Raw genomic sequence first — 12,492 nt, forward strand, 5'->3', positions numbered from 1 at the left:
AAATTAGTTATTATTCAAGAAAATAGAGTATTTAACAAAAAAAAAAAAAAAAAAAGATGATAATTGTGTTTCATAATTTGCATTCACTCTATTTCCCGTGCGTCATGACGTAGAACTTAATGTAAAAGTGCAAATGACGTGGCAAGTCAAGTTCAATGAATGATTGCTTGGAACGTAACGAGACTTTCTGGCTACGTATTTGAAAATTCTCGTACTACAATTTACAGTACAAGATACACTGCAGAACGGTGACATAAGTTTGCACTTTGCTTCGCGACGAAATACGTTACGAGCTCTTATGTAACTGGAAACATAGGCATTGGATTCTAGCGTGAGAATTAAGTTGCCTGAACAACTTTGCGAGTAATTTACCAGCATCATTTAAAGTTTTCGATTCAACGTAGAAATTACATTGAAATTCCGTCCATATAGAATGCTAGTTACATAAATTATTAATACGTTAGAAATTTTATTAACGTATATTTCGAAAATTTAAAAAAACCATAAAAAAGATTTATACACAGTCAAGTGCGTTTCCTACATTTAAATTATGTAATTTGATAACGAAGATTTATTTCTAACAATTTCTATGACTTCAATCCTACGCCAATGATTTTTTAATGGCAAATGAGGAAAAACAAATATGATGAAGATTATTTTTAACGATAGGAAGTAATACTATCGATATAGTTTTCCAAATTCTTGAGATTTTATCAATATACTATGTTAACGGCATTATTTTATCGATACGAGTTAGCCGAGAAATTGAGTACACGTAGAGAAATATTCAAAAACTAACCTTCAAAAAATGGAGTATTCAGTAATAAAATTACTCCATGTACTTAATCACAATCCTATTAGCAAAAGATCGTCCTTTAAAATTACACTTCAATCTTGATTTCTGGAACAAGTCGGGTAACCTTCAAAATGAATATACAAATTGAATGTAAACAATTATTTATCAAATTTTCCCTTCAATTATTACCATAACCACACTTATCTATTTACCTTTAACAATTGTTAATATACTATATGTATACTCCACAAAATCGCTAAGTTTGATTTTCTACGAATCCATATTCGCTGCATTTAAACGTTAAACAATGCAATGACATTCTCGATACGTATATTAAATTAATAATTCGAAGGGATGAAACAATCCAACAAAGTTCAAGTACTCCAAACAACGCACTAGAAACATGTGTACGAATCTGGCAGAATGAAATACTTACAATATTCTTACTGCTACGCGTACCTTAACCTCATTTCTTCGCCCAGCGATTTCTGTAACTGCACGGAATCGCTAGTTCTGAATAATTACGAGTGCACGTTGATTAAATAATGCAATAAAACGCACTGCACAGGAAACAGACATCAAATTTATATTTAAAGGGATAAAATGATTCGTACGATGTCCAGCAGATGTCGACAGCGGCATCTGTTTTCCTTTAACGAAAGGTAGCGAGAAACAGTGAAGTCCGGAGATCGAATAAGAAAGAAATATTGTGTCATGTTCCCGCACATCATCAAAATATTATTATTAGCGTTTAAATAGATTACAATTTCCGTTACAAAACTTTCGTTTCAATTTGTTGACTCGGTATAAAACGACGTGTTTTATAACACCGCAACACATTCAACAAATATCGTGAAGTCGGTAGCGTCATTTTCGTTCGTACAGCTGATGTCAGTAGTGAAACTATGTATAAACAAATAATATATGCCATTTTCCGCACTATTAATTCATATTAAACTGAAACATATTACCTACGACTTTGACGAAAGCAATTATCATTTATCTATGATAAAAGCTTCGCCAAACAGCTGAAATGGAATCGGCGGGACAGGGTCAGGTGCAAAATTCCAGCAATAATAATGATTGCTCCGAAAACAAGGGAAGGTGAGATATATTCTATATAAGATTTATTTATCTCAACTTGTTTAACTTTAATCCTTATCCAACATCTTTAAATAATAGATGCGTATGCTTTGTTTCCTTTCAGTTGCTTGCTACTTCGATATGCTAGTCAGAATTCTTTAGATGAGAGCTCGCAAAAACATGTACCTAGAGAAAATGGAAGAGATAAACCGCCTTACAGGAATCATCATCACACAAATCGAGCCTTTGATGTCATTAATGAAATGCGAAAGTATGAAATGAATAAAATAATTCTTTTATTTTATTGTAAATTTCTTACTTAAGTTTTAAGTTAAAAGTCCATGTCATTATTGATATTTGTGTTGCATATGTCCAAAACAAAGAGAATTATGCTATAGTCTTGTTTTGGATCACCTAAATTTATAAGTTAATGTTAAGAATGTCATATGTAACAAAGTATTTGATTAATAGGAAAAATTTGTTGTGCGACGTGACTTTGGTGGCAGATGGGGGCATGGAAGTACCTGCGCATAAAATGGTTCTCGCTGCCTGTAGTCCTTATTTCTATGCTATGTTTACAAGTTTTGAGGAACGAGACCAAGAGAGAATAACACTGCAGGGCGTAGACTATTCTGCATTAGAGTTGCTCGTAGATTATGTTTATTCTGCAGAGGTACACGTGACCGAGGATAACGTACAAGTGCTATTGCCAGCCGCGAATCTTTTACAATTAACCGATGTCCGCGATGCGTGTTGTGATTTTCTGCAAGCTCAGTTGCATCCGTCAAATTGCCTAGGAATTCGCGCGTTTGCCGATCTACATGGTTGTCTAGAATTATTATCACATTCGGATAGCTACATAGAACAACATTTCTCGTAAGACAGTGAGATACTTTTACTTGTAACTGTTGGTACGTTTCTAGTTTTAATAGGAAACATTTTATCATATATTTAGGGAAGTGGTAGATGGAGATGAATTTTTAACATTAGCACCACAGCAAGTTGCTAAACTAATTTGCAGTGATCGTTTAATGGTACCTTCAGAAGAAAAAGTGTTTGAATGTGTAATATCTTGGGTGCATAGCGATTTAGAAAAGAGACAAGCTCATTTAGCTCAATTAATGGAACATGTACGCTTACCTTTGCTGTCACAAGAATATTTAGTACAACGTGTGGAAGAAGAACCACTACTTAAAGCAAACTTACAATGTAAATGATCAAACATATGCATTTATATGTATATTGTAATTTAGCATAAGATAATTAAAAGTTGTATTTTTGTTAATAACATATTCAGGTAAGGATTTCCTGATTGAAGCATTAAAGTATCATTTACTTAAAGGAGAACAAAAGTCATTATTTAAAACACCTCGTACAAAACCTAGACAACCAAGAGGATTACCTAAAGTATTGTTAGTAGTTGGTGGACAAGCTCCAAAAGCAATTAGAAGCGTCGAATGTTTCGATTTTAAGGAAGAAAAGTGGTATCAAGTATCCGAGTTACCAACGCGGCGTTGTAGAGCTGGTGAATAATAATCGTATTTTCAATCGAATTATTAAAATGTATATCTATTACAGATTATAAAATTCATAATGTACAGGTTTATCGGTCCTTGGTGGTCGAGTGTATGCCGTTGGCGGATTTAATGGATCTCTCAGAGTACGAACAGTTGACATATACGATCCAGCTACCGATCAGTGGTCGCCTTGTCCAGAAATGGAAGCGAGAAGATCCACGTTAGGCGTAGCAGTTTTGGGAAACTGTATTTATGCTGTACGTATCTTTTTTTCGCGTACATAACGTTATCTTACTAGTATCGTAAAATTTCATTTTTCGTTATTATTTATTATTATAACTTTTTGTTATCGAATATGTACTTAAAACATAGGTTGGTGGATTCGACGGCTCGACTGGTCTAAATTCCGCCGAAGTATACGACCCAAGGACTCATGAATGGAGACTAATAGCACCGATGTCGACACGTAGAAGTAGCGTTGGCGTGGGTGTCGTCAAAGGATTACTATATGCGGTAATAACCTTAATAACCTAATGATCGTCAACATTTGAACACATCACTTGAATAATTCATTTTGTTACTTTTAAAATATAAAATTGTCGTTTTAGGTTGGTGGTTATGATGGTGCATCGCGACACTGCCTTTCTAGCGTCGAATGTTACAATCCGGAAAAAGATCAATGGAAACCAGTACCTGACATGTCTACGCGTCGTAGTGGGGCCGGTGTTGGTGTTCTAGATGGAATTCTGTACGCTGTAGGAGGTCACGATGGTCCTTTGGTTAGAAAAAGTGTCGAAGCTTATAACCCGGATACTAATCAGTGGAGTCCAGTCAACGACATGGCCCTTTGCCGTAGAAATGCTGGTAACTAATTTTAGTTTCATTTAAAATTTATTACACTCATATATTTATTTCTTTGATGACAAGTTGTAAACGGTGGCGAATATTTCTTCGATAGGCGTTGTCGCTTTAAATGGGCTTCTATACGTGGTGGGAGGGGACGACGGTGTATCAAGCCTGGCATCCGTAGAAGTGTACTCCCCGAGGACTGACACCTGGACAACCCTTCCGACTAGCATGGGAATCGGCCGTAGCTACGCGGGTGTAGCGATAATCGACAAACCAATGCCGACTACGACATCGATGTGAGGATTGCAATCCGCTGGGCATGCAACGGAGCAGAACACGGACCCGGGTGCCGAGACGTCGGATCAAACACGGGAAGCCGGGCCCAGCGGTGTGCAAGTCCAAAATCCTGATCAGAATGTACTTCAGCAATACCGCGGCGCTGGACACAATTGCCAGGGGCCGCGTTGCGTGTGCCAAAGATACGAAAACGGAGAACTGGCGGCCGTGGTCATGAATCAGAACCGAAGTAATCAAGAAAGAGACGACAATTATCAAAACACGGGTCGCGGTGCTCGTGGCTTTCAAAACCGACCCGCTGGCTCGGTGCAAATGTACCCTAACCTCAATCCGAATTATCAGAATCCGGTGGACATAGATCACAACTATAATCGCAATCGACAACCGCAAGAACCGGAGGAAAACATATACGAGAGATTAGACAACGACGACGACGACGAGAACGCGGTCAACCGGGAAGTTGGCCGTAACGAACCCGTCGCGCAAAACAATCAAAACAATCAGGGCGACCACACGTACGAGAGAATAGACGATCGGTACTCCTGCAGCGGCAGAATATACTCTCGTTGCTATAAGTATCACATTTTGAACCACATCGCTGTGCCGAATTTCTTGAACGACGTGGAATCCAGAAACTCGAACCAATACGATCAACCGAGACAGATATATCTGGACTCGTCGCGATTATCTAGCCAGTTCTGTCAGAATCAGTTAGGCAGACTAGGTCGCAACTGTTTCTCCTCCGAGAACATCGCTTACGCGTCCACCGGGCGTACCGTTCACCCACTCGGTTACAGCTGCATGTGCCCGTTCTGCAGACACTTGGACACTAGGTATTTGTGTCATCATTGCCATAGTCTGCACAACAAGCTACGCTACCAGGATGGACTCGCGGGTAGCTCTAGACATTACATATATCAGTTGCCGAGGAACTGCCGGTGTCCATTCTGTCGCGGTGAATACTATTTCATGAAACCGCCCGTTACGTCTTGTCGCCCCGCCGAATCGTGGAGGATGGAATGCCATTGCAGAAACCCAGGCAATTGTTCGTGCAGATGCAAGGTACTGTCCAATTGTGGATCCGCCAGTCAGGTCGGTAGATACCTCGATTGGATCAACAGAGCTGGTCCGTCTGTTAACAACCCGCTCTACGCGACGATCCACATTGGCAGACCTTGCGTCTCGGCCCTCGCGAACGCAGCTGGCGGAGGAAACAACATGGAACCTGGTACTTCCACGTCGAACCCGTCAGCTCCTTCCTCCGTGGCCAACGAACCCAGTACATCCTCCAACGCTAGACCTGTGTTCTCATCCCAAAATCCTTCCATCTCCCGCGCTTCTCTCTGCTCCGCCAATCGCTCCGCCGAACGGCAACATACATGCGACGATTCCTGCATCAGAAATCAAAACGGAAGCGTCGCTGGCATCTGTCAGCTGTTCGGCAGATGCGAGAAAGCGGAATGTAATCACGGCAGATTGTCCGTGAACTGGTGGGTTGTCAACAAATGGCTGCCATCTTGGAACCCAAACAATTTCGATAGGAACATGGACGCCGCTCCCGCAATGGAAGAGGAATCGCATAACCAGCACGATAGCGATAGCGACGATGCTTAAATTTTAACGCCGCCCTTATCAGGTATTGATGTTTCATTATTTAAATCCCAACGACATTTCCGAGTCGCGATTGTTTAAACAACACTGAACTCGATGTACGTGTCCCTTCGTTTGTAACGAGACTATGGTAATGAAATCGTTGTAATTTGTGATATTCGAGGAAATAATGTATACTTCTTGCGCGATAGAGAAATTGGATCGATGATGATGCTTTAAACTGTTTCCTTTTTGTTGAAATGGGACGTGATGGGATGATTGGTTGCTTCAAATTTTAAGATAAATCAGACAGGGATTAGGGAGGTGTTTGTTTCTTTTTTCTTGATATCTTCGGCTAGTACATATCTTCTAAAAAATGTACAAATGGAATTATAACCTATTTTAGACAATGGCTCTTCAGTATTTTCTTCTTGACTTGTGGATCATCTAATCTTGTATCTTTTTTGGAACTTTCTCTTGTAGACTTTGTTCCTGTTCGTTTTTCTTTCTATTAAGTTTGATTTTTACTTTCTCGGAATACTTTTGTATATATTTCTCTGCGTCAGTTGTAAGTGCTTTCTCAATGAGTCACTACGTACCTAAAATTTGTCTATTAATTTGATTACTTGTAAATTTCCACACAAATTTTATCTTTAGTTCTTAGCCTTCTAAATTTATATATTGTGTCTTTTATTATTTTATTTTTAATTGTTTGCATTTATGTTTGCGTCGTCATATAATTTTATCTATGGAGGTTTGTGCAACAAAGAATCTTCGGCCGTACGTTTCCTGGATAAATTTATCGCTCGAAGATACCAACTGAAAAGATAATTTATACTTTTCTGGTCCCTATACGTTTTGTTTTAAATGCAAATGTTCAATTTACCTTGAAGTAAATTGAAACATTCCAAGTAATTTCTAAATCATCTAAATGTAATTAAAGCCTTTGCTCAAGAGGTATCGCAAATATTTAAGAAGAGTTCATGCATGTATTGACAATAAGATCGCTTTATATGTGCTCTGCTATTCACAAATCTTTATACCTGAAGATTAAATAAACACGAATTTCGATCATACGTTTGCAAGTATGGATCGATTACGTGCAAAGATAGTCGAAGTTTAGTTTTGCCAATGCAATAAGTTAAACAAACATAGAAACTACTAATGCTAATGATGTTTTTAATTCTTTTATGATCGTTTTTAATTGTTTACCCTGCCGTACGGAGAACGCCGCCAATTTTATCCTGTTAATCGTCGTTATAAAAGACTACGTGTATCGTAGACTAACTCTTGGAGATGTATGTTTTATTGGATAACAGTATGAGATGTATAGAAATTGTAACTTTTATAATTCATCATTGATTCATCATTGTTTTTAGCATATTTTTACAATTTTAGTAATAAAGATGTCTGAACAAGATAAAAACACAAATGCGTTCATTTACAAACTAGTTTGCATGAGAAATATATTGAAAAAACAGCATTCGTCGGTTTTACCAAATGTCTAAGGTTCGTTAATCGTCTTTTAACACTAAAACTGCCATGATCCATATACTTTAAGTTACTTAAGATCACTCAACCATTAACAATGGTTTTACTGAAATTTTTAGAGACATCTATTACAATAGAGAATTAATTTTATTGACAAATTAGTTTACAACCCTCCCTCTAATTGCAAAGATATCGATGTTTGATAAATGTGCATTGACCTTGATAGTGTTAGTGTTAAACGATTGAAGATATCAAATTACTACATTTTATCCAAACGTGGCAATTACTGTAAATACAGGTTCGTAGCAAGTACCCTCTCCGAACGACAGTGAAGTTTACCCATAGAGTCACGAAAAAATGGCCGCTCGCGGTCACTGAGAGCTCATCCCTACCATTGCAATCGTTCGATTCTTCGATCGCATCTTTCAATAGAAAGATAGCTGCCGCTATAACTCGTTAACTTGTAATATTTAAACACTGTGAGTGTACACTATTAGTCAGTATTAAATTGTCCTTATAAAGTTTTAGCTCCTGGATAGAATAATTAGGTTTTACACAGTTCTGATCTCGACTCTACGAATTGTATAATAATCTTCATCCTGATCGATCTTCGCCCTGATTCGTGTAAATTTAGAACTTCGATTCAATCCGAATACGAACAGTTGTAAAAAAAAAAACAAAAAGAAAAAAAACAAATATAGTTTTTCGAAGCGAAACATAGCGCTTGGAACTTATAAGGACAGATTCGGACATATCCTTGAACACGTTACGACTTAGGGATTAATCCTAATCTAAGATTTATAGGTGAACGAAACGTTTCAAGCTGAATGTACTAAATTCCAAGAAGATCACGCGTTGGGTTGGCTCTGAGACATGATAAGACTTGACGAACGTGCGAAATGTATATTTATTTTTTGTATTTAGTAGTTCATACTACATATACTCTAAGAAATGTTTAACCGAATAAAAAATTATTAAGGAGCTACTGCTTTTTTTATTAGGTTCGTTTAATGTTTATAATTGTAGTATTAATTTCATGCTTCCTTAAATTGTGACTATTTCAACGATGGAAGAAATGATGCACGATAAATTGTCATTTATTTATGATTTATCGTTGCGATCCGTCTTATTATCTAATAATAATCTATTGCCACGTCTGAGTGTGGCAATGGCGGGGCTTTGTGTCGGTTTCGAGCCGCAATACAATTATGTACCACGGTTAACGCTTTTGCAAGAGCAAATGCCTCTACTATCGATACACTTATACCCACTTTGAGAAAAGTTGATCACTCCCCCATGAGCGAAGGCCAACAGCTATCACTTTGGTGGTATAATGGCCCTAATATCAGCGTGTTGTTGTGGTGCACACATTCGTGTCACTAAATCTGTGTCCTATCGTTCCATCGAGTCTATTAATAATTCTTTATGCTTTTTGCAACGATCCATTGTTTCTGAGCGTATCGTTTCCTACTTGAATTTTCCATATATATTTTCAAAGCAAGATGAAGCAATAATTCTATACCTCGAAGGCACGTTTAAACACAAATTCGATAATTTAATAAATAAAAGATAAAGATAAAGTTAATAAATAAAATAAAAGATAAAGTTTTATTCCCTTTTAATAGTAATTTTTGCGTGGAATCTGTTTAGAATTGGACAACGAGTAACAATCGCGACATAACGTGCATTTTCAAACTGCAACGATAAATCACCAATTTGTAATAATTCAACACTAATCGTATCGCGTTACTCATTAGTCATTTATCACGTTCGTGGATTACATTTCTCCCAACACTGTCAGTGCATCGACACGAACATCTTTCGGGGTATGTGACCGTCGTGACATTTCCGTCTTGCCGAGCACGAGTTCGCGCGTAAACCGTCGCTGAAATGAAATTTATGCGCGCGAGTGTTAAAAACGCTTTTAGGAGCGCGCAAGTTTACTCAAACGAGTTTGCCATGGTCATCTTCTTGCCGATTGTCCTTTCAGGCGTCGATAGCGGGCATGACCCGTAAGAACGACAAATATTTTGCGTCGTCTCGTCGCGCCGGCAATGTAAATGCTAGAGCGACGATAAACGCTATTGTTTCTCGCCGCCGCGAAGTACCAACAGGGGCGAACCTACTGTACCCTGAAATTAATGATGTTTCAAGTATTATTATTATTATTTAGTAGTCAATTATTATTTTAAATATTTTATTCGTATCGCGATTCTGAAGATTAAACATATAAAAGATGAGTTTTAATATCTAAGAAATAAATAACTACTTCGTTATCCTATCGTCATGAGCCTCTACCAAGGGCCCAGTCATTGTATCAACGAAATGTATCAAATAATTGTTTTATTTTATTCGTTTCATAATTGTGAAGTATCTAACTGCGTTATTAACCTACAACCAGTGTATCAACAACTGGTCCCCTCAAAATAATTATCATCAGGGCCCCACAAGCCTAGGTCCGTGACTGGGTACCGCACGTTTACAGAGAGCTTATCTTGACACCGTGAGTATTTAAGTATCACGGGCGTGGTCCTCATGGCCAGATACACTCGGCAACGATCCTTTCCTCAAATAATGGCTCAACCCTTTCCACGCGAAGAACTGATATCTGTTTGAGCCGCTATTGCATTTAAATCGTCACATCGAAGGAGGAAATAAACGCTAAAAAATTGAGATTTCGTTCTAGATTACAGTCTTGCACAGCGAGGAAAACCTAAACTTCAGGTTTAAAATACATATTCACTTGTATCGACTACCTGCATTCTTGATTGAGACTTTTATAATTGTTAAAATTTTGAAAACTCTGAACAGACTACAGTGTATTTCAGAAAAATCGGTAACGTTGCCCCTGAACGCGAGGTCCCATTTATCGCGTATCCGAACGCGTCGCGAGCACGCACCGAGCTTCCCGACACCAAACATCTGATATTTATAATAAAAAAGATGCAGCGCGTTGCGTCAGAATCGTTAATTTATTATGATCGATAGCCGGTACGATACTTGAAGTATGTGGGCGTTGGTCCTATGCTTGTCACCTTCGAATTCCGATCTGAAATAGACGAAAAAAAAAGTAACTCGAACGATTTACTATGAATAGACGCAAACAAAGGAGAAAATAATAGAACGTTTATCGGAGTTCAAAAATTTACCTTCTCGATCGAATAAACGTCGCCAATAAATCGCTGCACCTTGACTTTATCCGTCGTCATTTTATTCGTCGATTGTTCTTACAAAAAAAAAAAAAAAAAAAAAAAATGGTTTGCCCCATCGCCGATACCGCTCATGGTTTATCGTTTCATCTTTTCATCGGTTTATTACGGGGATGGAAGAGTTATAAGGATCCTTATGCATTGATTAAAATCGCCAGGCGAAGAATAATAAAAGATCCTATAGGTGTAGGATAATAATTTATCGCTACCGTTACGCGTGCATAACCATGCGTGAATCACGGAATTGTCGTGCAAGTGTAACGTGTTACAAAGGAATTACGAAATCTTCGGTCGCCGTGGCACGTGCGCGTGCGCATGCCTTCTTTCTTTTTTTTCTTTTTTTCTTTTGCTTTTAACGAGCTTCTGGTTCCGGCTGCGATCACTATGCACCGGTGACCATTTAATTGTACCGTGATAGGACGTCTAACCGGGAAACTCCGGAATCTGTAACACCGATGATCGCTAGTGATTCATTTAGATCGATTCTTATTAACTCGTTTGGAATGCCTTCGTGTTTCCACGAAAAGATTTTTTATGTAGATCAGTGATAACCTTGAAGAGTGTAAAAGCTACTGTATTTTATAATTTCCTACGAGCTAGTTACTGAAATCTTGTAATTGATGTATGAATGTGTGTGTAGGTACATCAGAAGTAACGTGAAACAGGTCATCGACGTCATAGGAGCTCCAGCGCCGCTAGTTACCAGACAGAAAGGATAAAAAAAAAATCGAGGAAGAGGATTATACTTTCCAAAAGGGATGATTGGCAATCCTAAGTTTGCATGATTCATCGAAGCTCTGCCACCGTGTATCCGCGGTTTACGGGTTGGAAAGTGCTCGCGATAATTCTCGATCTCGTTATGAGGCTTCCTTCATCCAAGGGTACAGAAAGGTGCCTGCACGTGTCCCTCGTATTACGCTATATTGCAACAATTGCAACAGTTTGCGATGCACTCATTGTTGATTGCAGAAGGACTTTGAAGATGTACACTACCATCCATAAGTATCTGGACTCAGGCAGCAGGTCAATTAATCATCGTAGTAACGTTGGTATCGTGTAAATATTTTTAGGATTACGTAGGATTAAAATCTTAACAAGATAAAAGGAAAAAAATGAAGTCTTGAAAAAAATAAGGTCAGATTCGAATGCTCAATGAATACAATTCGAATAATAGTTTCTTCGCTGTCACACATCCTCGCAAACCTGCTTTCAGTAATGGAAGTCATTTAAGAGTAGTAATAGTCATAGACGATAGTATAAGTATGCCTATTACAAGCTTTTGCGCAGCAGGCATCTAGTCCCCTTTCAGCCTTTTCTACGGGGTTCGCGTCGCGTGTATCGATACACATTCCTCGACCTGAAGTTTCGCGTCGGTCTTGGCGTCTATTTATTCGTTGATTTTCTAATACGCAAATCGTTGCGAAAGTTACAACAGTTGAAGCCGGCTCGAGCGTTTTACGTTTCGTAACGATGCCGCGATGAAATTTCTGTAATCCACATCAGCGCCATTTCCAGATCGCTATTATAATAAATAATCGCTTCGTGCCAACGAAAAATTTCTTTCTCTATAGCTGCACACATTTACAAAGTCGGAACGTTTACGTTATATCAGGTGTGCTCTTCGCGGGACTAATAATACCCGTTAATCACTGTAAACATA

The 12,492-nt window shown here is 38.3% G+C and overlaps 3 protein-coding genes across 3 annotated transcripts; 2 read left to right on the forward strand and 1 right to left on the reverse strand.

Moving 5' to 3' along the window:
- Window positions 1-1,448: 1,448 nt before the first annotated feature.
- On the forward strand, window positions 1,449-4,563 carry LOC128895537 (ring canal kelch homolog). Its single transcript, XM_054158220.1, has 9 exons — window positions 1,449-1,900; window positions 2,004-2,150; window positions 2,351-2,755; window positions 2,835-3,088; window positions 3,177-3,404; window positions 3,481-3,653; window positions 3,769-3,909; window positions 4,005-4,260; window positions 4,355-4,563. Exons 1-9 carry the CDS (start codon window positions 1,830-1,832, stop codon window positions 4,543-4,545), a joined length of 1,866 nt encoding a protein of 621 aa, XP_054014195.1. The 5' UTR covers window positions 1,449-1,829; the 3' UTR covers window positions 4,546-4,563.
- Window positions 4,564-4,755: 192 nt separating this feature from the next.
- LOC128895548 (uncharacterized) lies at window positions 4,756-8,605 on the forward strand. The gene has a single exon (XM_054158248.1). The coding sequence runs from the start codon at window positions 4,756-4,758 to the stop codon at window positions 6,154-6,156; it is 1,401 nt and encodes a 466-aa protein (XP_054014223.1). The 3' UTR covers window positions 6,157-8,605.
- Window positions 8,606-10,302: 1,697 nt separating this feature from the next.
- LOC128895803 (uncharacterized) lies at window positions 10,303-12,181 on the reverse strand. The gene is given in 6 exon segments (XM_054158730.1): window positions 10,303-10,645; window positions 10,648-10,697; window positions 11,113-11,276; window positions 11,655-11,784; window positions 11,826-11,838; window positions 12,083-12,181. Coding segments are annotated over 6 exon segments (612 nt in total). The 3' UTR covers window positions 10,303-10,489.
- Window positions 12,182-12,492: the final 311 nt, after the last annotated feature.

Source organism: Hylaeus anthracinus, unplaced genomic scaffold, assembly GCF_026225885.1.
Source record: "Hylaeus anthracinus isolate JK02 unplaced genomic scaffold, UHH_iyHylAnth1.0_haploid 5, whole genome shotgun sequence".
NCBI lineage: Eukaryota > Metazoa > Arthropoda > Insecta > Hymenoptera > Colletidae > Hylaeus > Hylaeus anthracinus.

Bases quoted from the DNA above. Each gene is read 5' to 3' on its own strand.
- LOC128895537 (XM_054158220.1), top strand. From the start codon at position 1,830: ATGGAATCGGCGGGACAGGGTCAGGTGCAAAATTCCAGCAATAATAAT. The intron at 2,756-2,834 runs GTAAGACAGTGA...TCATATATTTAG, and splicing joins TACATAGAACAACATTTCTC to GGAAGTGGTAGATGGAGATG. The intron at 3,089-3,176 runs GTAAATGATCAA...TAACATATTCAG, and splicing joins ACTTAAAGCAAACTTACAAT to GTAAGGATTTCCTGATTGAA.
- LOC128895548 (XM_054158248.1), top strand. From the start codon at position 4,756: ATGAATCAGAACCGAAGTAATCAAGAAAGAGACGACAATTATCAAAAC.